The sequence below is a fragment of the Leptopilina heterotoma genome, unplaced genomic scaffold, assembly GCF_015476425.1.
Source record: "Leptopilina heterotoma isolate Lh14 unplaced genomic scaffold, ASM1547642v1 Lhet_89, whole genome shotgun sequence".
Lineage (NCBI taxonomy): Eukaryota > Metazoa > Arthropoda > Insecta > Hymenoptera > Figitidae > Leptopilina > Leptopilina heterotoma.
The window spans coordinates 754,073-779,958 of NW_025111192.1; the positions used below are offsets into that span (position 1 = coordinate 754,073).

At 23.4% G+C, this 25,886-nt stretch overlaps 3 protein-coding genes across 9 annotated transcripts in view; 1 reads left to right on the forward strand and 2 right to left on the reverse strand.

Annotated features, from left to right (window-relative positions):
- Window positions 1-404: 404 nt before the first annotated feature.
- On the reverse strand, window positions 405-5,887 carry LOC122511656 (histone-lysine N-methyltransferase E(z)-like). The gene is made up of 11 exons (XM_043627051.1): window positions 5,674-5,887; window positions 4,888-5,195; window positions 4,264-4,494; window positions 3,982-4,198; window positions 3,558-3,658; window positions 3,040-3,217; window positions 2,529-2,903; window positions 2,070-2,360; window positions 1,798-1,980; window positions 930-1,095; window positions 405-671 (listed from the first exon to the last, which is right to left on the reverse strand). The coding sequence occupies exons 1-11, from the start codon at window positions 5,807-5,809 to the stop codon at window positions 611-613; spliced, it is 2,247 nt and encodes a 748-aa protein (XP_043482986.1). The 5' UTR covers window positions 5,810-5,887; the 3' UTR covers window positions 405-610.
- A 965-nt stretch (window positions 5,888-6,852) lies between these two features.
- Window positions 6,853-9,303, forward strand: LOC122511664 (zinc metalloproteinase-disintegrin-like ohanin). Its single transcript, XM_043627064.1, has 7 exons — window positions 6,853-7,061; window positions 7,569-7,692; window positions 7,789-7,895; window positions 8,119-8,156; window positions 8,230-8,338; window positions 8,901-9,023; window positions 9,166-9,303. The coding sequence occupies exons 1-7, from the start codon at window positions 6,880-6,882 to the stop codon at window positions 9,203-9,205; spliced, it is 723 nt and encodes a 240-aa protein (XP_043482999.1). The 5' UTR covers window positions 6,853-6,879; the 3' UTR covers window positions 9,206-9,303.
- A 6,285-nt stretch (window positions 9,304-15,588) lies between these two features.
- The window catches only part of LOC122511654 (regulating synaptic membrane exocytosis protein 2), a 192,339-nt gene continuing 182,041 nt past the window's right edge, over window positions 15,589-25,886 (reverse strand). For 5 of the 7 annotated variants that reach the window (XR_006302543.1, XR_006302545.1, XR_006302544.1 and 2 more), the window contains one exon: window positions 23,089-23,182. Coding sequence is in view for 2 of the 7 variants with exons in the window: in XM_043627047.1 (XP_043482982.1) it covers window positions 16,535-16,833; window positions 19,607-19,714; window positions 20,430-20,485; window positions 23,089-23,182 (557 nt within the window). In the remaining 5 variants the exon portion in view is untranslated. Of the gene's footprint in view, window positions 16,834-19,606; window positions 19,715-20,429; window positions 20,486-23,088; window positions 23,183-25,886 lie in introns of those variants that run through there. The other 2 variants (XM_043627047.1, XM_043627046.1) reach the window with 1 other exon arrangement.

Consider the following 25,886-nt stretch of genomic DNA (forward strand, 5'->3'; position numbering starts at 1 on the left):
ATTATAATTTTATTACTAATAATAATAATAATAATAATAATAATAATAATAATAATAATTATTATTATTTTTGCTTGGGGACTTTTGGGAAATCTGCATGAATTAATTTCTCCGGGGCAAATTAATTAGAACTTTATTTAATTATATACGCCCTGGTATGAAAATTCAATTAACTAATTATATAATTCTTATTCTTAATTTACTTACATGTTGATATTGCACGTCCCTGTTTTATAAATAATATTATTAATCATTTCTCATGGGTTTAATAAAAACTCAATTTATTTAAACAATTTCTCGTATTTTATTTATTCGATGTTAATAACATTATAATTTAAAGTATAAATTATTTACTAACAATTTAATTTAAAATATAAATTATTTATTAAAGGTATTATTTAAAATATAAATTATTTATTAAAAGTAGAATTTGAAAAATATAAATTATTCGGTAAAAGTATAATTTAAGGTATAAATTATTTATTAAATGTATAATTTAATAATTTAAAACGTACATTTACAATAATAACTGACCAATTGAAAATTCCAAAATTCAACTTCGGAATTGGCTAATTTAATTCGATTTTGTTCGAGTAGATCTCTAATTTAATTACAGAAATTCCATTTCACGTTCAATGCCAACAAATTTCAGTTGTTCTGTTGGTCCATATCTGAAATAATTAAATGCTGGTTAATTATTTTGCAAAAAGTGGTAATAAAAATGAAAATAAGTAATTTTTTTCGTTAAATAAATATATTTTTTAATAAAGATTTTTTTTAATAAATATATTTTTAATTTATATTTTTTTCAATATTTTTAAACAGATTTTTAAAAATATTTTTTAAAATATTTTTAAAAATATTTTTTATAATACTTTTTACAATATTTTTTTTATTAAGATATTTTTTAAAATAATTTTAGTAATTACCTATAATCAAAGAACAATTCTTCGCCAGGTTGAATTGCCCTTTTCGCAAAAATGCCAATTCTATGATCGCCATTTACCATCATAACTTTGGCATAACAATTAGGATTAATAGAATGATTTGCAAATCTTATTTTATTTCCTTTCCTAGTCGCGTCAACGACAAAATCTGCGAACAATTAATTTTAATTAGTGACAAAAATTAGAAAATGAATTAACAATTTTCAAAGTAATTAAAAAATTAATTTGAAAAATATTCTTTATGTTAAAAAAAATTAGAACTTTTAAATGAACGAAATATTCTTTCGTTAGAAATGTTTTCAAAAATTATTCCGTGAAATAAAAAGCGAAAACGAAACAGAAGCAATTTCAAAATTAAATATTATTATGTTCCTGAAGTTAGCGTCGACGCTAAGAGTCAAAAACTATTCTTTTCTGTTTTTAGATATGAAAATGACACTAATTTCAATTTTTTTTCCCTAGGGAATTAAAAAATGTTCCTGGCACTTTTTCAAACTAAAATGTGTGAGGAAATTGTTTGATTTTTTTTTTATTTTGCGAAAAAAAGTGTTTTCGACGCTCTGAGACGACGCTAACAGTTTTTTTTTATGCTTTTGGGTAAAAAAGGGCCCGGAACATAATTTGAATGCAGAATTGAATGAAAAAAAAATGAAATTAGTGACATTTTGATCTCTAAAAATCTTTAAAAAAAATAGTCTTCGATTTTTAGCGTCGACGTTAGCGTTTAAATATGAAAATGCCACTATTATTGTAATAAAAAAAATTTGAAAAAGCTTGAAAAATTTTGGAAAAGAAATTAATAAATTCTTTATAGTTAAGAGATTTTTTTAATTTAAAGAGATTTTTTTACCATTATTTAGATTAAACAGAAAGCTGCACATGTATTTGTCATAGACTTTGCCTCGTCTGTCGGCCTCATCTTGACTTATAATTTCTCCACAATATTCGGAGATAAATTCATTCTTTCCCGCGGATTCTTTTAGGAAAATTCCCCAGCCAGCAACGTCAGACGGTGCCATTAATAAGTGTTTATCTGTAGAAAAAAAATAAGCCATTAATATACGTACACACTCCATTAATTTTTTAAAAACTTATTTTTAGTACAAATGACAAATAACTCACTGAGTCCACGTTGAACGCTAACATTTTTACACGATATTTTCGTAATATGAAATTGATCAGCACCACAAGTTTGACATAAATCTGGATCACATTCTCGTACCGCTAAATAGCACGGACATTGTTTAGTGTTACATTGAGCTTTACATCGACAACCGGGAAATCGATTCTGACATTCGCTGCTGCATTGACAGAATTTTTCGCAGAAATTCTGCGCTTGAATGCAGGGACACGAATTGTCGCATGGTTGATTTGGATGGTCGCAGGGAGAGAAATTGTGGACATGATTTGCACCTGTGTGAAAGAAGGAAATATTTTTGTTAAAAGGGATTATTTTTAGGTTCCTGAAGATAGCGTCTTTCTCAAATAATTGGAAGAAACTTATTTCCGACGCTGAGCGTCGATGCTAACTTCAGCAACATTTGTTTCTTTTTGAGAGTAATGGCATTTTTAGAGATTTACCAGAATCTTTCTTGAGTTGTATTTTTCTGCAATGCATCGACCAGAGACGATGCTTTTTCTTCTTCTTTCTGGGTGGTGTTAGGTCCTTTAGGCTCTCGACGGCCGGAATGTCGGCTGCTTCTTTTTGGGAAAATTTGTAGACTTCTTGACAAGTTTTGGTCAACATTATTTGAGCTAAAGCACAAGGATTTCCGGGAAAGGCTTTGTGGAGTGCACGAAATATGCTTTGTTCAGAGCCGGTCCAGGAGAATTTACTCTCCATTGTTGCTCGATGATCCGTTGTCATTAGAGAGAAGGGTGTTTGATTTTCAAGTTGCTTTTGATCGTCAATTGTTTCATCGGGCTTGGAATCTTTATTCACATTTTGGGAGAAGTCTGAAAAGGATAAAACAAGAAGTGTTAGTTATGGAAGATAAGTTTTTTTGTTCCTGAAGTTGTCGTCGTCTTGGAAAACTATTATTATGCTAACTTTAGGAACCTGAGTTTTTTATTTAGGAGAAAAAATAAGTACCTGGACAACCTTCTCCTTGTAGATATTTATTACTGTCGTTGCTGTCCTCACTACTAGCCTCGTTTCCCGAATCGACACTTGTTTGTTTACGAACTTTTCTAGGACCACCTTTTTTCTCTTCTCCATCCTCTTCTTTTACGTCAGCTGCTTGTGCTGCTAATTTCTCTTTTATTCCCTCCTGAAATTTTTAGAATCAGTCCAAGTACTTTTTGTCTTGTTTTTATGTTCTTAAAGTTATTGACACTTAGCATCAAAAAGATTTTTCGCGTAATACGGAAGAAACGAATTTTTAAAGGTTAAAGATTAAAAACTGTGCCACGAACAGATTTTTGACTCCCGAGGTGAACGAAGTAACATTTTCTTCTCTAATCTCCAAAAAACTGAAACAGTTCCCGATGCTGTGTGTCGGTAACTTTAGGAACACGTTTTTTTGGGTAATTTTTGGTTGATTGACTTAAAAGGAAAACGTTTTTAGCAAATTACGTTAAAAGCAAGAAAATAAAAGTTTCTAAACCTACTAAATGAATGTAACATTCAGGACCACAGGGTTCAGGAAAAGATTTCATGTCGGGGCCTTTACGCTTCTGTGCACTTGGTCCCGGATGAGAGGTTTGCAGACCTAAAAATAAGAAAACCTTTTTAAGTTCAATTTTCTCTTTCATAAGCTTTTGACACGTATTTTTGAATGATTGATTACAGCGATGATCGATTCCTTATATTTGTGAGCTGAGGAAGTACATTCAAAATTTATAATTTTACCTCGAGATGTTTCCTTGGCTGCGACATTAGTCAGAGAATCATACACAATTTGAATTGATTCGAATACTTCTATTTTAGATTATTTTTCTTTTTTTCTCCAATCAGGAGGTTGGTTTTCTCCCTTTTAGGATTTTTTTTAAAGGAAAACCTTTTAGTAAAAAATTATGAATTTAAAATACTTACGATGTAAGAAGCAATCGTATTTGAAACATCGACGACAAAAGAGAGTGTGAAAAGAGTGCATAGCCTGTTCTCGAGAAACACTTTTGGCGTTAATTCCATCAATATTCGGTGTGCACTCGGGTGGTAGAGCATTTGGATCGGATCTTTCGGTTAGTTCGATGTATTTTTCTTTGAGTTCGTCTGGTTTTCCTTTATCGGGAAACATACTGTGAATTGCCTGTAAAAAGAAAAATAAATTGAAGATGCTATGGAAGTATGTACAACATTATGTTTCGAACTTACATAGAAGACTTGCATAGATGGAAAGGGAACACTTGAAGGATAATTTTTTTGCGATTGTTCATCACCTTTCTCTTTATCATCACTTTTATTATTCTCCTTCTCTTTTAGAGATTCCTTCACTTTCTTTGGTGCTTCTTTCTCTTTATCTTCTTTCTCACAGTTGGATAAAGCATTCACCAAGTCTACGAAAATTGCATCGTCCATGAAGCCTGATTCTCTATCCCCATGAACCTATAAAAAAATTTGTTACTTTGTTTTCTTCTCTGTTTGTTGCAGGAAGCTGAAACTAGCACCAACTTAATTTTTGAAATGTTTTAAACCAATGTTGAATTTTGAAACATTAGTGGATACTGATAGGGGGTCTCTTTCAGCATCATCTTTAATTTTAAAATTTTTTGTTGGTTTTAAACAAAAAAAATTTTAATTTTGAAGATTTAGTAGATGCTAATGGGTGTCAGTTTCAGCTCCATCTTCAATTTTCAAATTTTCTGTTGGTTTAAAACAGAAAAAATATTTAATTTTTAAAAATTAGTGGGTATGCTGGTTGCAGTTTTATATTTGTTTTGCCAAAGGACAAATTGTGCGAGTCAGTGAGATTATTTCTATATTTTCAAAATGTATTACTTTTCCATCGTAATTCTTGATTAATTCCTCGATAAATGTGCCATCTTGATCGAGAATTTCATCACCCATGTAAGGAATGTTGTGTAAAACAGTCTCATCTTCAACCATAAAATTATTTTGAATTGGAGCCCAGGTGTACATTGTTGGTATCGGTGTTACTGAATTTAATATTTTTATCGAACAATTTTGAACGTCTCCTTCGCCATTATTAATTTCAGCCTTTTTCATACTAGGAACATGCGTTTCTTGTTTTGCAAACCACATTGCTTTTCCTTCTGCCCAATATTTGTTCTCAATATCCAGCAATTCTGTTAGAAAAATAGGTTTTAAATTTTCGTAATTTACAGTTTTCTTGAAACTATCAACGAGATACTAAAATGGATCAAATTGACACGGAAAATTTAGATTAATTCTTCATTTGACCCACATTTTTGGTATCAATTCGTTGCAATTTGATACTTTCAAGTTAACAGTGAATATAAATGACAATTTTATAATATGTAAAATTTAACAATTTATAAAACACAAATTTATGATTATAAATTATAAATTTACAATAACAATTTAAATTACAATTACAACACTTTGTTTATGTATTACATTTAAAAATGAACATCAACAACATGAACAGTTCATTAATACCTAACAAAAAATTAGATCTAAATAAATAAAGATTCACTAAAATTTATTTATTTTCAAAAGATTTTTAATTCGAAAATATTATTATGAGAAAAAGAAATAAATTTGGAAATAAAAATAGATTTGAAATAACTATACTAAACTTACCTGTCATAACCTTTCTATTATGGTTCCATGCCAATTTAACTTCTTCAGCGCGTCTAAATCTCTTCATTTGTCGAAGTCGCATATATTCGGACTTGACGCGCTTTTTCCATTCCATTGTGACTTTAATTTTTGACATTTTGATAAATAAATATAATAATTTACGTAGTATCTTTTGACATAAGCGTATTTAATACTGTCAGGCTGTCGGAGTGCTCCGAAACGCTAACTGTGAACTGCGCATGTCCAATTTTACACCTGCTCGTAAAGGCGCGAAAAATTTGAATGTCTTGAATATTTTTTTTATAGTTTTATACACGAAAGTTTTTTTTTTTATACACAAAAACAAAATTATTATTTATCGAAAGAGGAAATATGGGCATTTATTTATAAAAATTAAAAATTAAATTCTGAATTTTTTTACAAATTTTCATAAAGCGTAGGAATAGTAAATAAAATAAATGTTGATTTCTATATGTAAATTGATGAAAGTTACGAATTTTAAATTGGTTTCAAAAGAAGCGTAAATAATTAAATTTTCAGCATTTTAAACAATTTAAAGTTGCATTTTAATAAAAAATAATTAATAAATAAATAAAATATAAATAAAATAGTAAATAAATTAGAAAAATAAATACAGTAATAAATAAAATAATAAATAACATAACCTAAAATTTAACAATTATTTCCATTATTTCTTGTCGACAAAAAATTGTAATTTTCATTCAAATGCAATTTTAAATTATTTTAAAAGTTGAGAATTAAATTCCATGCGTTTTTACAAAAACGAATTTAAAATTCAATTTGCTTTTTTTAATTTGATTCTATTAAAATAATTAAAATATGAAATTATGATATTAGATTAACTTTTGTTTTGAATAGCCGTCCGATTATTGCCAAAATTAAGAATTAAGTCCATTATTTGTTTGACGCAGAATTTAAATTTGTATTTTAAATTATTTCCTCATTCAATTCTATAAAGCAGTTGCTGTTAATAATTTGACATTTTTATGCTATTCTATTCATTGATAAAGGAATTAATTTCGTTTGCATGATTCCTTTTAGAAGTAGTTTTATTTATCTATAGAAGAAATTCTTTTCTTATGATAATTGAATATTTTTAATCGCATATATAAATTGTGCATTGCGTAATATGAAAATATATTACTTGTTTTTTAAAGTGCAAATTGTAAATTTATATTAAAAAGAATGGGAAAATTTTCTTGCTGTACATTTTTTTTTGTTTTCATAAATTTTGTTTATGCAAAACAAATAGCAATTCAAAATAATGCAGAAAGTTTTAATTCTAATAATTTAACAACATCGGACGATGATTTTTTAGAAATAGTGTATCCTCAGATTTTAATTATCACAGATCGCAAATTTCGTTCGTAAGTAGAAATAAAAGATACTTTTTTTATTGTTTTATTTATTATAATTTACTATTTCACTTTTATTTTATTATTTATTATTATTTTTTATTTTACTACTGTTTGATTTTATTTATTATTTTTTATTTTATTACTGTTTTATTATTTATTATTTTTTATTTTATTACTATTTTAGTATTTATTATTTTTTATTTAATTACTATCTTATTATTTATTTAATTATTGTTAGGAGTAAAAAATTGTTCAGCTTTAAAAAAAAACAAAAAAAAAAAAAAAAACTTTTAAAAAAAACTTAAACTTAAACTTTAAAAAAAACTTAAAAAAAACTAAAAACTTAAAAAAAAAACTTTAAACTTAAACTTAAACTTAAACTTTTTTTAAACTTTTTTTTTTTTTTTTTTAAAAAAAACTTTAAAAACTTTAAACTTTAAACTTTTTTAACTTTTTTAAAAAAAAACTTTAACAAAAACAATTTAAAAAAAAATTTCTTCTCTTTGTAATTTTTAGATTTTTTGCAAATGAGGCAGAAGTATCAAAATATATTTCTACATACTGGCAGGCAGTTAACGAAGTTTATAGTAATTTAACTAAACCTCAAGTTGCTTTAAATATTGCGGGTATTGTTCAGATGGTAAAATAATTTTTCTTTTATTTTATGAATTTTTCCTTATTTAGTAAATTTCGTGAAATATTTTAAACAAAAGAAAATTTTGTTCTCTCTTTCAAGGATGATTTTGCAAAGCATAATATTTTTTTGACAAAGAGTAGAAAAAAAATATTCCAACATTTCAATCCACTGAATTTAGAGTTTGACGTAGCAGTAATAATGTCAGGGTAAGAGAAGATTTATTTACTTACTGTTAGTTTACATGAAGTAAATTTTGTATTAATTAGAATTATTTTTTATTATTAATTTGAAATCGTGAAATATTATTAATTTGATAGTGAACAGTCAATTACTAAGTCTTTTTAAAACTAAAATAAAATTGAGAGAATAAATAATTCAGATTTGGAGATATAAATAAATAATAAATATTGTTTCATTTTATCATAACAGAGAAGATGTTTGGAATAGTTGGTTACCAGGCACTTTAGGTAAACATTAAATTTTACTTTTCGTTAAAGATGTAAAAAAAGAAATTTTTAATAATTAATTTATTTTTCCAAGGTTTTTCTATAAATAATTCTGCCTGCGATTTTCCGAATAATTTAGCAGTTGTAAATGATAATGGCCAGTATAAAACAATAATTGTTGCTGCTCATGAATTAGCTCACACGTATGTAAAAATAGTTTCTTTCACTGTAATTATTTAGTAAAATTAATTTACTTATCACTAAATTAAAAATTAATGAACATTAAATTATTTATCACTAAATTAAAATTAGTTTGCCATTAGCACTAAACTAAATTATTTAATTTATTTATTTATCACTAAATTAAAATTCTCTATCATTAAGTTTAAATTATTTTGAAATTAAAATTTAATTTTAATTATTTAAATATTTTCTGGATTTTATTTGTCAGTTAATACAAAATGGATTTTTATTATATTTTCTGTTTACTTACTTGGTATAGTTGGTATAGTGATTCGTAGGTAAAGTTTATAACGTTTTAAAAATTGAAAAAAAATATTTTTTATTAAATTTATTAATTTATTAATTTTTATTAAATTTTATTAAATTTCTTTGAAAATTTTTTTTTCTAAAAATGATGAATCAAGAAACTTTGTAAAAATGATTTTTATACAAAAATCTATAAAAATTTGACGGGAAAAATATTTTTTCTTCTACATTATTGATCATCAACGTTCAGAATTTTACCAAACGTAAATTTTCTAGATTTTCTGCTCAACACGACTGTAATGTAAATGAAGAAAACGTTATGTCTGTTTTATTTTCTGGAAGTGATGATTCAAAGGAATTTTCAATATGCAATCAACTGAAAATGCAACAGTTTTTCAAGTAATAATTTAATTAATTTTTAGTTTTTATCAATTTTTGACTAAAAAGCAAATTTAAAAAGTTTAATTTAAATTTAAAAAGTTCGTTTTTAAATCGTTTAAAAAGGAAAAATTTAATTAAAAACATCGTAATTGTTTTTCAGTTCGAAGAATGCTTCATGCCTACTTAATAAACCATTTTAAAGAAGAAACAACTCTATAAATAATTAAATTAAAACTATTTTGACTATGTATTAAAACTATTTTGAGAGATTTATTAAAAAGAAGAACAAAACTAATAATTTGTCTAGTAATATGATTTTTATTTTCATTTTCAACCTTTTTTTAAACGTCACTCACATAAATTTTATGCTTAATTATACAATACATTTCTGTCAGTTTTTATGAAATTCATCAACACAAAATATTAGTGCGTGTAAACATTTTTTTTCCATAAAATAGTCAATTTTTTTTTTTAATAATTGTGATATTTAATTAATTTACAATTATTATATTTTTAACTGACAAATATTCTATTGATATACGAAAAAATTATAAATGTTTATACATTAAAAAGATTTTTGTTAAACTATCATGCACATAAAGAAAATATTTTTTGTATAGTAAAAATATATTATATAGAAAATTCTGTTTTGTAAAATAGAAAACTGTTAGTAGAATCTTTTTAAAAAAAAGTATTGTAAGACAATGTATATTGTATAGGAAATTGAAACCGTTTTCATATTTAATTCCTTCGGTTAATATATAAGAAATTAAATTTCATACATTGTGCATTAAAAATTCAGATTTAAAAATAAATCTACTCGATGCTCGATTGACGAATTTTTTTTTCAAAGATTGTCGTACATATATAGAACAAATTACAACACAGATATGTAAGGGATGAGATATCATTTGGATAATTAATTAATTGTTTCGTCAATTAATAATTATCATCTTTCTCAGGTCGAATATACAAACAATTGGAAAAAATTCGAATTTTTCCAATTTTCTTGACATTCCATATATGAACGCGAATAAAAATATGTTTTAGATTTCTCTCTATTATTTTCAGTGACTAATTTTTTTTTTAAGTTTTATTCTTTTATAATAATGTTACGTACGCTGAAAAGAAATTTATTTGATTCAAGTGAACGATTAATTTTCTATTTATATAGTCATGAAATTTTTATTCATTTAGATGCGAATTTTAGTAAATATTAAGAAGAAATTTAGTGTGTTTGAAGTTAGCGTCGAAGCTTAGCGTCAAAAACAATTATTTTTGATATTTAGAGATGAAAATATCACTAATTTCACTTTTTTCATTTATCTAGAGAGTTAAAAAAATATTCAGGGTCCGTTTTAATGTAAAACACTTGAAAACATTGTTGGACTCTTTTTTGATTTCTTGAAGAAAATTCTTTTTGACGCTCGGCGTTGACGCTAACTTCAGGAAACTGAAATTTACCACCAAAATTATTTTTTTTTATAAATATTAATTAATTATGTATTATTATTATTATTATTAATTAAATATTTTATTTTTGAATTTCGCGCCAATAAAGTTCAGTTAACTGACACCTAGAGGGCATGAAAATTCTCTCACAAGCGAAATGAAAAGAATAGAGTAGTTATAATATAAATTATAAATTACAATAAAAATAGTTGAATATTAAAATTAAATACAAAATTTTTAAAAAATGAAAAGAAAGTCATTAAAATTTAAATAATGTACCTAATATAAAAATTATATAAAATATAAAAAAATAAAGAAAGTAAATATTTATTCGAAAATAGACAGGTAATCGTATATTTAAATCAAATAAATTTTTTTCATTGCGTATATTTTAATCTGGATAATATTTCGAAAAGTTTATTTATATGAATAAAATTAAAAAAAGATTTTTATAAAAAACTTCTCAAGTGAATTAATTAAAATAATTAAAATAATTATATATTATTATTATATTATATTATATTATTATGTAAATAATCTTTAACGTCCGAGATCCTTTATAAATAAATATTTTATTCATTGACCGGATGTTTTCGATTTATTTGCCTTAATTTATATTATATTATTATATTATAATAATTATATAACAATAATTATCATAATAATTTAATAATAAATAAATAAAATCGAAATTAAAAGAATAATGTTCACATCATTAAAAACAATGGAAAATAACAAAAAATTGAAAACTGAAAATTTACAATAACTAGTTATCACATTTTTAAGTCATTTAATGAAAAGAATGAGAGAGAATTTTAAAACTTTGGTTCATAAAGAATTCTGTCGATCGCTTTTTATATTTCATAATTTATACACAGCGTAATTTTCATTTTCTTAACTAATTAGTACAGTTCATTTATGTTTCTATATCGAATATTTATAATGTACGCTTTTACTGTTTAAATTTCATAGTTTTTTTTTCTTCATTTTTTCTTTTTTTAATTGTAAAAGCGTCTAAATAGATCGATTGTCAAACGTTATAAAGTTATACAGACACAATAGCGTAGGCCATTTTTGTTGTGTAGAAAATTGTGATGCACTAATACAGAGTTCATATATATATTTTCCCTCCACGAACGCGAACACCTGTTGAGTATTTTCGTCACAACCATTATCTTAAAAGAAATTGTATATATAAATATATACCTATTATAGACTCAAATTATAATTGAGAATTTTAATTTATTTTTAATTTTATTTCTAAATTATGTAAATTCAATTCAAATTAAAAATTTATTCTTTTTGGAAAAATTTCTTTCAACTTGAATAAGACTTTTGTATTTCAAGGAGATTTAAAAAAAAATTTATTTAATTATTGAATAAAAATATGTTTCTTAGCGTCGACGCTTAGTGTCGAAAAATGTCACTGTTTTTCTAAGAATATCAAATTCAGACGAAAAACGTCTCAAATCGTTGCTTCGAAACAATTTTAATAACGTTTTTTTGTCTCAATTTGATATTCTTAGAAAAATAGTGATTATTTGTGGTTTTTAGAGATGAAAATGTCACTAATTTCACGTCTTATATCTCCTAGGGAGTAAAAAATTTTTTCTAAGTGCTTTTTTAACTTGAATATTGTATTATTTTCGGGTTTGGAAAAAACATTCTTTTTGACGCTTAGCGACGACACTAACTTTAGGGTTAGGGTGCGATTTTGTAATTTGACTGTCACTTTCGATTCGATTTTGACATTACTTTGACGCTTATTATCATTTCCACTTTGACTTTCACTTCAAATTTCATTTTTACTTTCTCTTTGACCTTCACTTTGACTTTAAATTCGAAAGTCAAATTAAAAATGAAAATCAACGTGAAAGTGATAGTGAAAATCAAAGTTAACGTCAAAGTGAAAATGAAAGTTAAAATTAAAGTCAATGACAGAGTCAAAATCGAATCGAAATTCAAAGTCAAATTATATAATTGTATCCCTGAATAAGTGATAATGAGAAAAGAATAAATTTTGTAATTGAAATGATCATGACTTTCGTATTTTTTAAAATGTATTTTTAAATAATTGACAGGGTGGCTACATGTCATCAAAGTCAGGGAAATGACAGGAAATCAAATTTTTTTGCAGAGAAATTAAGAAAATTGAGACTTTTCTTCTTATTTTAAAAAATTTCAATTTTTTTGACTTTTCTTCCAAATATTCCAACAAAATATAACATTTTTTTTAGTATAAAATGTAAATTATATCGGTTTTGAAAGTGTAAAAAATAATTATAAACAAATCTTGCACAAAATAATTTTTGAATCACTTTTTTAAGATATAATTAAATTTTTCAAATATTATCTGCAATAAAAATCTTTTTGAATAATTGAAATTTTCTAAGTTTTAATTGAAAATAATAAATTTTTTTCAAGTATTTTGTTATAATTTTGAAAAGTCAACTTTTGAAGAATTTTAATTGCAAATTTTGAAAATAATTGCATTATCACAAATGTCAATGAAAAATCTTTAATTGTAAAATTTAGAAATTAAAAATAATGAAAATTAGCTTCTAATTTTTTAAAATTCAGTACTTTCTAGATTTTTAATTACATATTTCCAAAAAATCAAATACACACAAAAAAAAATAATATTTTAGAATTATTTTCAACATTTTGGAGAAAGAAATCGTGTTAAAAATTTTTAAATGAAATTTATCAAAAAATTAATTACTTTTTTTTTAAATTATACAAAAATTTTTTTAAGAAATTCAATTATTTTCAAAAAATTACATTAAAATATTTTTAAAAACTAAGTCTTAGAATTGTTTTCGCAAAATTTTTTGATTTAATTATCTTCGAAAAAAGTGAATAAAAATTAATGAAAATTTACTTTTTTACTTTATTAAAAAATTATAAATATTTAAGTTGAAATTCTTTAAAATTTTGATTATTTTTATTTATATTTTTCTAAAATTCAATTATTTTTAAAAGATTTTTGCAAATTTCAATTGTTTGGAAATTTTTCAATTGAATAGGATAATTAAAAAACTATTAATTTTTCAAAAATTATTTAAAAATATTTTTAAAAAATTAATTTAAAATTTTCTTTATTATAATTTTTTGAAAATATTTACTTCAGTAACTTAAGAAAAAAACACGATCAGTTACAATTATTATAAAAAATTGAGTTTTTTTATTTAAATAATTGAATTTTAGAAGAACTTTCGAAAAAATATTGAAAATAATTGATTTAGAAATGAAATTTAGTTGCAAATTGTAGAAAATAATTGAACTCACGTTGAGTTATATAATTATAATTTTAAGATATTATTAAAATTCATAAATTTTACTCATTATCAGTAAACTTTCATATTTTCCTGTAAAATGAATTTTGTCAGGGAAAATAATTTTAATGTCAGTAAATTGTCAGAGAAATGTCAGGGAAATTGATAAACTGAAAATTGTGACCACCCTGATTGAAATTTATTTTGAAATTTGTTTTGAAATTTGAATTAATGAAAATTTATTTCGAAATTTGATCGAATTGAAATTTATTTTGAATCAATTGAACTATATTTTGAATTAATTGAAATTTATTTTACATCAATTGAACTCTATTTCGAATCAATTGAAATTTATTTCGAATCATTTGAAATTTTCTTTTAATAAATTGAACTCTATTTTTAATAAATTGAATTATTATTTTTTAAGCAATTGAAATTTATTTTTACTCATTTGAAATTTTCTTTTACTCAATTGAACATTATTTTTAATCAATTGAAATTTATTTTTAAGAAGTAGAAGTATAATAAGCTTAGAGTAGTATTAGTAGTATATAGATTGAGTCAGGTCAAGTAACAATAGATAGTAAGTCATCAGGAAGCACTTATTTTTTTTTTATTAAGCTTAGAACTTTTGAACTTTTTTTTAGAAATTTAAACTCAACTCATTTTTGAATTATCGAAGAGATTATATAGTATTATTTAGAAGAAGAGATTCCTGCATTCGTTGGGAGGAGCAACAATCAGTTTTTATTTATTTTTTTTTTGGTAATAATTAAGCTTATTATAGGCCGTTATGTTTTCTATGTTTAGAATTCACGAAAACCGAAATTTCTAAACAGTTTTTTTCAAAGTTTAAATCTAGTAAAATATTGCATCTTTTTCCAAATACTTTTATTTTTCTTGAGATTTTTTTTTTAATGAAAATATTTTTTTTATTTTAGAAAATTGTTCGAATAAAGAGTGTGGAAAGTAGAATATACTTTCTTGTGAAACAATATTATTGCAACACTTCTTTTTTTCGACTATTTTATTTTCTATAACTGTGAACATGTAGTTTTTTTTTGTTTTTCCATTACTTTCCTTGTATTATTGCGTAGTTTTTTTTTTAAATTTCTAGTTGCTATTTGATATTACTATACTATTATTGAATATTTCACTATAACATTACACTCGATTTCGATACCTTATTGTTTATAGGCGGGATGAGCGCAAAAATGTGTCTTTTTTAAGAATAAATTTTCTAAAAATTAGAAACTGATTCCATTCATTTATAGGTTTGAACACTATTCCTATTTTTTTTTTTAATATTCGTGTGAACATTTTGTCGAATATTTTTTTGGAGATCAGATTTTTGTGGAAAAGTTCGTATATATATATATATGTATATAATTTTTTTAGTTTAATTTGTCTATAGAGAAGTTTATGATATAGGAAAGTCATTTTCTTTTTTTTTCAATAGTCGAATAAAATTTCTTAGTGAAGTATTGTACGAAAGAGTAAAAAATGGATAAAACGGGAGATAGCGTATAGCATAGAAAATGTCACACAGTCGAATTCAGAACTGCAATTACATTTTGATATAATATAACAGCTCGTCGAGGAATCCGCTTTTCGTCAGTCTACACACTACAAAAATTGTGCGATTCCTAAAACATCGATTCTTCGCTATATATATGTATATATATATATATTTGTATTATATATTTTTTTAAATAATTGGCCATCAATTTATTTTTTGACCCTAAATATAATTTAATTCACTCGACCAGCGAGCGAATTTTCTAACTACTGTTATATAAGTTGAAAATATTTTCAAAACTTTCTTTAAATTTAGTCAAATTTAAAATTGACTTAAAATTTCGTTTTCTTTCGATTTGTTTCGTGTTGTTTTGTTTTATTTTGTTTTTCTTTTTAATTATTTTCAAAAGTGTCTTATTTGGTAAAATTTAGTGAAAAATGTTTTCACTTTAATAAAGTCTTGAAAATATTTCGATAGTATAATGTATAATATGTATATTTACGTATTAGATTCCGACTTAACGTTTTCCGCAGTTTAGCGAGATTCAATTGAACCACTATCTGGATCAACCAGTACAATATTTTACAGATATCAATTGATTCTCGCTTTTTTCAAAACGATTCTTGCCTTAAATATCGATTCGATGCTGGAAAAAATGGACCCTCGTTGCTTCTGCCAAGATTGGCTCTTTATAAATTTCTTTTTATCTCTTTTTTCTTCTTTTCCTCATTTTTCTCGCTTTCTCACTCTTTCTCTCGCTCGTACTCTCTCGCACCCTTGTTAAATTGTGAAAAAAATAATCATCTCTCTCTCTCTCTCTCTCCCTCTCTTTCTCTCGTATTACCTATTCAATTCAATAAGATATTTCATAGAATTCTATTTTCACAAACTTTATATTTGCATTTGTGAATTTTTGCCAATTTGCTTGCGACAAGTTTTTTTTCTCTGATAGTAAACAACTCTTTCTTTTCGTCGCATTAAAATGAAATTTATATTGAATTGATTGTCCTGGCAAAAATTTCATTTTTTGATTCGATTATTATTTTTTTTTTTCTTTAAATTTAGAGTTTGGAATTTTTATTTTCGTCGCATTAAAATGAAATTTTTTTTTTTTTGAGGAAATAAAATATTTTGAACGTTATAATTGCGCAAAATGTGGTGTTTTATGTGGGATTGATTGAATATCAAAAGATAATCTTGACATTGTTCTCGGTATCATTTCTCAGCAATAAGCTGAGTCTGAAGTCGAGTTCTGCAGGTTCGAGAGCCCATTTTTCCTTCAATCATGGAGAATCAATATTCTGGGTGCTAGGATTATGAATTGGAAATAGGATATACCAGCCAACGGATAATTCAGTGAGAGGAAGATCGTCCAAACAGATTTCAGCTTCTCCGAGTCCTTGATTTTTTCCGAATCCTTGTTTCTTCTCCCAGAGCATTACGAGGAGAATTCTTCCGAATGCATCGCAGCGGGAATATTTTATTGTTTCACGATATTGCGGATTTCGTGAGTGCTGAACTCGTGTTTTGCGTTTCTGAAGCTTTTTACCTTCGTCGCAAAGAAAGGTCTTTATGTACGTATCTGAAACAGAAGTTTGGAAAGTGATATGGATATCAGAAAAAAGGAGTAAAAAAGTAGCTATTGAAAAATAAAATCTGTCGAGTAGAAAAACTAGTTTTAGACGATTCACAAAAATCAGAAAAATTTTATTCTTCATTTTATTACCCCGGATTTTTTTTTTTAATTTTCATCAAAAATATTTACGTCATTTCTTATAATCCTAATAGTTTCTAATCTAAATTTGTAAAAAATTCAATAATTTTCTAAATTTAAATTGAAAATTCTTCGAAAATACGAATATTTTTAAAAATAATTTTCAAAAGTAGAAAAAAAATTCTTTAAAATTTATAATGTATTTGAATTAAATTTGACAAAATTTCCAAATAATTGGAAATATAATTGTTATTTTTTATTAAAATAATTAAATTCTTGCGAAGAACTTTATAAAAATATTTTTTAATAATAGATTTTGTTTGAAACAATGTCAGGAAAATTGTATTTTAAATAATTGGATTCCTGTGAAAATTTTATTATTTATGAAAATAATTGAATTTCTTCGAAAAATTTTTTTATTAAAATTTTATTCAAAATAATTAATTTTTTTCGACGATATAAATTAAAATTTTATTTAAAATTATTTAATTCTTATATAAAGTTTTACTAAAATTGAATTGTAAATAATTGAATTTCCGCGAAGAATTTTATTATTTGTGAGAGTAATTAAATTCTTACAAATTTTTTCGACGAATTTAATTAAAATTTTATTGAAAATATAATTCAATTATTATAGGTAATTATAGAATATTATTAAAATTTTTAAAAATGAAATCAATAAAATCAACAAATTTTTAAATAATTGAATTCTTTTGACGAATTTTAATATAATTTTAAAGAATAATTACATTTTTCGAAGGAATTTAAGTAGAATTGTATTAAAAACAATTGAAATTCTGCGATAATTTTTATTATTTTTTATTAAAATAATTAAATTTTTGCGAAGAAAAATTTATTTTTTTATAAAAATATTTTTTAATAATACATTTTGTTTGAAACAATGTTAGAAAAATTGTATTTTAAATAATTTTAATTCCTGTGAAATATTATTTATAAAAAGAATTAAATTTCTTCGAAAGATATTTTTTATTTAAATTATTTTCAAAATAATTAAATTCCCGTGACGAATTTTATTATTTATGAGAATAATTGAATTCGTAATAATATCAACAAATTTTTAAATAATTGAATTCTTTTGACGAATTTTAATATAATTTTAAAGTATAATTACATTTTTCGAAGGAATTTAAATAAAATTGTATTAAAAATAATAAGTTTTATTATTTATCAAAAATATTAAATATTTGTGTAGAATTGTATTAAAATTTTGGAAAATGATTGAATTCTTTCAAGAAATTTAATTAAAATTTAATTGAAAATATTTAAAGAATATTTAGTGAAGAATTTAATAAAAATTCTTTTAAATAATTGCTTTTTCTCAAATTAATTAATGAAAATTTTATTTTAAATCTTTAAGGTCTGGTAAGAATTTTATTATTTATGAAAATAATTGAATATTTGCGTAGAATTTTATTAAAATTCTTCAAAATAATTGATTTTTTTTGGAAAATTTTATTATAATTGTAGATATTGAAAATAATTGAATTTCGAAATTTTTTTGAAAATAAATTGAATTGTTTCTAAGAATTTTATTAAAATTATAATAAATGAAATGTTTTATCTCGAATATATTTAAATATCTTTAATAAACACTTTATTACTTTTTCAGTATCAAAAGTTAATCCTAAATCATTAGGAAGAAAAATTCAGTGAGAGATAACAATTTTTCCGAACGTTTGATGAAAAATTGTTTTCTCCATTTGTCCTCTGCATCGAAATGCATTGTTATTGCATTAGGAATTTTTACACTAGGGAAAGTGAAATTTTTAAGAACATTATTGACTGATTACAAGTATAAGAAGTGGTATAATTTGTCAGTAAAGTGAATTCAACGCCTTTGTTAAAACAATTTGAATAATAAATGTCCTTAACAGCCTTTGTTCAACATTCTATCTGCAGATTAATTGCTGCCGTTAAAACGATTTATGAGACTATGAGGCACTGAATTTTCCACAATTGACAATAATTGCAGATAATAATGGAAAAAAAGATTGGGAATTTATTGAAATAGTGTGAAATCTGTGTGTAGGAAAAATTTAGTATCAATATGGACAGGAAAGACAAACAGAAATCAATAATAGTTGGAAATAAATGTAAATTTTACTTTCTGTACAATTTTCTTCTGTCTCTGAGTTTTTTTGTAAAAATTTAATGAATATAATTTATTGTTACAAAAGTAAACTGAAAAAAAGAAATTTATTTGATTCAAATAATCGGATTAATTGACTATTATCAATTAAATATTTACTTGAATCAAATAATATTTAATTAATAGTCAATTAATCGTTTATTGGAATCAAATAAATTTTTGTTCAGTGTAACATTTTTATTTACTGAAAAGTAATAATACTTTTGTGTAAATGTAACAAAAACACGTATAGCAAAGAAAATCTAAAACAATTTTAATTGTTTTGCGAGTTTGTAGGATTGGATAAATTTTACAGAACTCTTAGTCCTTTTGAAATTTCTCTATTCTCTGTGAAATTAAAAGTTCTTTAAAGTAGTAAATTGTGCGGTGGTAGCAGCTATTTTCTACTACCTGGCCACCAGCAAACCGTGTTATGTACACCCCCACATACATTGTATACTTTATGTAGTTTATTGAAAGTTTTCAACCTACATGGCACTTCTCCATCCGCCGGACAAATTCCTCTCGCACAAATGACTTCCACCTCCAAATTGCCTCTGCTGAGGAAGACGGCCAGCTGTAACTCTCCGTTTTGAGTTGCTGTAAATAAATATCTTGAGAAAAGGAAGCAACTTTACCTCGACTATACTTTATATATATATATATATATATATGTATGTTATAGGACTTGACCTAGCCTTGGCCTTTTCACATCTGGACGAGAGAGAAAGAGAGTATCGCTCGGAAGCGAATAAAAATATCTTCATTTTAAAATTACACTTTGATTATTATCAATTTTTTCGATTTATTTTAAGACTCTCTTTGAAAAAACTTTTCTAAATAAGGTACTTTAAGCATAATTCGATTTTCCATGCCTGGAGAATTTATTTTTGGAACTGTGTAATGAATCTGAAGTTACCAACGTTTAAAATTTATTTATTTATTTATCAAAATACATCACCACAGTTCTCAAAGGAAGTCGAATATGATATTGAATAAAGATGCTTCAATTTTTCAGGAACTATTAACTATTATTATTATTATTATTATTTATTATAAAACTAAAAAAAATAATTTTTGTTCCCATTACATATCCTAAAAAAAATTTTGAATCCAATCGAGGCGGAAAAGCCTCGATTGGATTCAAATTTTTTTTTTAGGATATGTAATGGGAACAAAAATATTACTTGCTTCTTGGTATTGAAAAAAAATTCTTTCCTTTTCCAACGACAAAAACTTTGGTAAATTTAGTTTCATACAGTATGATGGGCATAATTGGAGAGAATTTGAAAAATAGTTTTAAAAGAAATATTACCCGACAGTCTTCCTCCTTTTGGTGGTACTTGTCCTGGTCCTAATTTCCCATTGTTTCTATAATTTTTAAAAATTTATTGTACACGTTAAAAATTTTATTACCACTGTTATTAAATGATCCTAAAGGTTTGAACTTTCATAGTGAACGTAATTTATTTATTTTTACTCCCAGGTCTCGAACTCGCGTGACTGTTGATACTTTTTGACAGTTTTTTCACCATATACAACTATTTAGCTACTATTTTAATAAATAAGTTGCTAATCAAACTTATTTCGTTAAAAAAGACACTAATGGTTTACTATTTCTTAAAAATAGATTTTAAATATCAATTTCATAGTGAAGAAATTATTTCTAAGACTCTAAAAAAATTGAAGACGATAAAAATATCGAAAAGGTCCTCGCCACCTGGTGGCGATCTTGGCGTTCTCAAGTGAAGAAACTAAACAACCATTTTCTCTTTCAAAAACTTTTTAATTTTGACACACAAATTTAATTTTGAATCAAATTCATTTTTAAATCAATTTTTATTAGAAAATTATACGAGAATTCAATTATTTAAATACAAAAATTAATAGTTTATTGAATAATTGAATGTTTCTTAAAATTGAATTCTCATAAAGAAGTTTATCAAATAATTTTTAAATAGGTAATTGAATTCTATCGACGAAGTTTAATCACATTTTTAAAAATAATTAAATTCTTCGAGGAATTTGATTAAAATTTTATTAAAAATAATTGGAATTCTCCGAAGAGTCTAATTTTTAATGAAAATAATTGAATACCTATTAAAATTTTATTATTTATGAAAATAATGGAATTGCTAAGAAATTTAGAAAAAATTTGTAAATAATTAAATTTCTGTGATGTTTTTATTTATGAAAAAAATTTAATGTTTGCGTAGAATTTAATTAAAATTTTTCCAAATAATAGAATTCTTTTAAGAAATTTAATTAAAATTTTTAAAAATAATTCAATTTTATAGGAATTTGATTAAAATTGTATTAAAAATAATTCAAATTCTGCGACGAGTTTTATTATTAATGAAAATAATTGAATTAATGAAAAGAATTTTATTTATTTATTATATATGAAAATAATTGAATCTGTGTAAAAAATCTAATAATTAATGAAAATAATGCAATTTTTGCGAAAGAATTTATAAAAAAATGGTAAATAATTAAAGTCCTGTAAAATTTTAATTATTTATGAAAGAATTAAATGTTTGCGTAGAATTTTCTCCAAATTTTTTTTTATATAAATTAATTCTTTTGCAAAATTTTATTAAAGTAGAAAATAGTGAAAATCATTAAATTCAGGAAAATTTTTGAAAATAATTGAAATTTTGACAAGAATTTTTTTAATATTTTTGAAAATAATGGAATTATTGCTAAGAAAATTAGAAAAAATTTGTAAATAATTGAATTTCTGGGAAATTTTTATTTATCAACGAAATTAAATGTTTGGGTAGAATTTTATTGAAAAATTCTTAAATAATTGAATTCTTTTGGAAAATTTGATTAGAACAGTAAATATTCAAAATCATTGAATTGTCGAAAATTCTTGAAAAGAATTGAAATTTTGCCAAGAATTTTATTAAACTTTTTGAAAATAATTGAAATTTTGCCAAGAATTAAAATTTTAGAGAATAATTGAAATTTTGACAAGAATTTTATTAAACTTTTTGAAAATAATTGAAATTTTGCCAAGAACTTTATTAAAATTTTAGAGAATAATTGAAATTTTGACAAGAATTTTATTAAACTTTTTGAAAATAATTGAAATTTTGCCAAGAACTTTATTAAAATTTTAGAGAATAATTGAAGTTTTGACAAGAATTTTATTAGACTTTTTGAAAATAATTGAAATTTTGCCAAGAACTTTATTAAAATTTTAGAGAATAATTGAAATTTTGACAAGAATTTTATTAAACTTTTTGAAAATAATTGAAATTTTGCCAAGAACTTTATTAAAATTTTAGAGAATAATTGAAATTTTGACAAGAATTTTATTACAATTTTTGAAAATGATTGAATTTTGGAGAGGAATTTTATTAAAATTTTTGAAAATAATTGGATTTCGGAGAAGAATTTTATTTTTAAAAAGATAATTGAAAATTTGCCGAGAATTTAAAAAAATTTTTGAACATGATTGAATTTTTGCGAAGAAGTTTATTACTTTTGAAAATAATTGAATTTCTGCAATCATTTGTAACTTCTCCAAAATTAATTTTTTTAAAAGTGTTTTTAACTGAAATTCTTCATTATTTTTAATAATTAATTAAATGTATTTAAAAATTTAACTAATTTCATGAGAATTTGAATTATTAAAATTTTTCAAAAATCTAAGTTCTTTAAAATTTCTCTAATGAAATGTATTAAAAATTGAAATTTTATAAAGTTCATCTATTTATAAAAATTGTAAACGTAACTTTTTTTAGAATTAAATTAATTTTGAAATATTTAAGTAAAATTATTCGTTTAGTTGTTCGTTTATTTGTTCGTTTAAATTTTGTAGATCATTATTAATAACAGTAGTAATAACGTCAAGAAATTTAAAATGACCTGTCTGACTAAAAATTGGCATTCCTATTACTAAAAGATTTCGAATTAATTATTTTTAATTGTATTTAAAAAAAATGAAAAACGAATTAAAAATTTACCTCCATCGTTCATCGTCATCAGAATCATAGTTAAGGTCAAACAGCTTTTCTGGCAGTTCCACGACACTTTCTTTGCGCTCACCCCGCCCAGACCCTGCGATTTATTGAGTAAATTTATTAATAAAATCAGTCGATTACGAAAGGCAAAGTTTATGTTATCACCAGTTTTTCTTTATTTTCACTGCTTTTATTTCTCACAGGTGAAATTTTAAAATAGCTCCCAACATCTCAAAACTCTCGTTCGCTGAATAAATTATTTACCTCATCACACTATTTCGAGAGGTGAACGTAAATTTTTAATTATTTATTTTTATTTACCAGATATATTCCAGATGAGTAAACTAAATGTGGAAATACCTAAAATAGTATATCTCTGAGTTTAAAAAAAGAAGGAAAAAACAAATCAGTACGTTGAATATATGCTAACTATTTATAAAATAAATTTATAAAATCAAGAGAATTTTATATAATAGAAAAATTATTAATTTCCATAAAATATTAAAATTCACAGATGGAAAAGTTTTGTAGAATTTTTCTAGAATAACTCTACCGAATCATTGTACGATAAATTATTGATTATGAAACATTATTAAAATATGTTTTTAAGTTTTTATACAAAAGTTTATAAAAATTTGTTTCGAAAAATATTTATTAATAAAATATTGATTAATTAATATTAATGTTAATTAATTTATTTATTAATAAAATATTTATTAACGTTAATAAACGTTACTTTATCCACTTTTTGTAGATTTTACTTAGAACCATTCTAGTAAATTTCTACAGAATTTTATAATTAAAAATATAATTTTTTAGTTCTGAAATTTTGTTTATAATTTTAAAATTTTTTACTTGGAAGTATATAAAAAGTGTTGTTTGAAAAATCAAAGTATGCTGAGTTTGTAATGTTTTTTCTATTTTGAATTGTAATACTTTTAATAAATTGCAAGCAGAAAAAAAATTAAACATGTTACTTTAGCTTAAAATTGTGTGTAAATTTTTTTTTATTCTGACTAAATACGAACACTTGACACAATATAAATTACCTTAAATGTTTACATTTTCTATGAAAAAAAGCGCTTAATCTACATAAATTCTTAGTATAGTAATAATTAATATCACAGGTAAATTTAAAGTAGATTTTGCAGATAGGTCAGGACAGACGAGGGATTTAAAGTTTGAGAGGATTAAAAGTTAGAAGAATAGAGTAAAGCTTTACAGAATCTATAAGAATATCGAGAAAAAAAATTGAAATATCTACTAAGAAAACTACATACTTCTAATTATCTATTTAACAACTTTACTTAACTACTACACTAGAAAGTAACATTTCACTTTATTTACCTAAATATACCTTTCACATCAAAAATAAGCAAATAAAACTTTTACATTATATTTCAGCAGAAATAAGAAATACAGAAACATATATATATACTATAATAGTTTTATTTTACTAATATTGTCTGTAACATTGAAAAAAAAGGAAATTTTCAATTGAAAAAAAAATTACAAGAAATAGTATTAAAATGGAACAATTAAATATGTATTGTAATTAAACATAATAAATGCGTACATGAGATTTTTTTTTGTTTTTCATTATATTTTCTTATGTGGAGATGAATAAATTGATTAAAAAAATTTTTTCAATGTAGACGCAGAGAATTATAAGAAATTAATTTTTTTAAGATCAAGCGTAACGAACGAATTTGAATATGAATTTTTTATTTTATTATTACATACGCACACATATTTTTTGTCTGATTTATTCACGCGAAATGAAATATTTAACAAACGTTTGTCGATATTGACATTTTCACTTCATTGGTTCGGCATTTTCGATTCATTGCACATCAGGTTCATTAAATGATGGTATAGCTTTGTGAAAAGTTTTAAATGTGATTGAATATTTGGTAAGAAAAATAACTATTACCTATGTATGGACTTTTGAAAAAAAAGAAAAAGAAAAAAGGAAAAATTTAATGGACCATTGAATCGCTTTATTTATTTTGAAAGAAACAATTTACGTTTGATTTTTAGAATTTGTAATTAAACGAAAATAAAGTTTTAGATTTTTATCAGTTTGTTTACCAATAGTTTTTTTTTTAGTAGGAAAACGGTGTTATTGAAGAGGAATTTAATTATGATATAATTATGAACCTGCAAGCTTGCGACAAGTATAAAAATTTACTCATAGTTTTATTTACGATTTGTTACTTTTTGGATACTTTTTTTTTATTTGTGACACTAAAAGATCGATAAAAAATAAAATAAAATACAATAATAAAAAAAATATCGATATTTTTTTTTCTATTCTCTTTCGAGAATTTGCACAACTTTAAATTTACTGAAGTTGTAATAAAAAAATTATTCTTAAAAATTTTAATAAAATTCTCAGCAACGATTCAATTATATTTAAAACTTTTTTGAAATTCAAATATTTTCGTAAATATTAAAATTTTAACAGGAATTCAATTATTAAAAATAAAATTTTCATTAAATTTTTTAGAAAAAAGCAATTATTTAACAAAATTTTTTTTAAATTCTTCGCAGATATTCAATTATGTTCAAAATTTTTTTTAAATTCCCGTCAAAATTTCAATTATTTTTAAAAAAATAAAAATTTCCTAGAAATTTAATTATTTACAAATTTTTTCCTAATTTCTTAGCAATAATTCCATTATTTTCATAAATAATAAATTTTTTTTTTACAGGGATTCAATTATTTTTATAAATAATAAAAATAAAACTCATCACAGAATTTAAATTATTTTTAATGCAATTTTAATGGAATTCCTTCT

What these genes read in the sequence shown, in the direction of transcription:
- LOC122511656 (XM_043627051.1), bottom strand. Translation starts at nt 5,809, where the DNA reads ATGTCAAAAATTAAAGTCACAATGGAATGGAAAAAGCGCGTCAAGTCC. An exon ending in TCAAGAATTACGATGGAAAA is followed by an intron (nt 4,495 to 4,887) that starts GTAATACATTTT and finishes ATTTTTTTATAG; the next exon opens with GTTCATGGGGATAGAGAATC. An exon ending in ATACGATTGCTTCTTACATC is followed by an intron (nt 3,659 to 3,981) that starts GTAAGTATTTTA and finishes TCTTATTTTTAG; the next exon opens with GTCTGCAAACCTCTCATCCG.
- LOC122511664 (XM_043627064.1), top strand. Translation starts at nt 6,880, where the DNA reads ATGGGAAAATTTTCTTGCTGTACATTTTTTTTTGTTTTCATAAATTTT. An exon ending in ACAGATCGCAAATTTCGTTC is followed by an intron (nt 7,062 to 7,568) that starts GTAAGTAGAAAT and finishes TGTAATTTTTAG; the next exon opens with ATTTTTTGCAAATGAGGCAG. An exon ending in TTGGTTACCAGGCACTTTAG is followed by an intron (nt 8,157 to 8,229) that starts GTAAACATTAAA and finishes TATTTTTCCAAG; the next exon opens with GTTTTTCTATAAATAATTCT.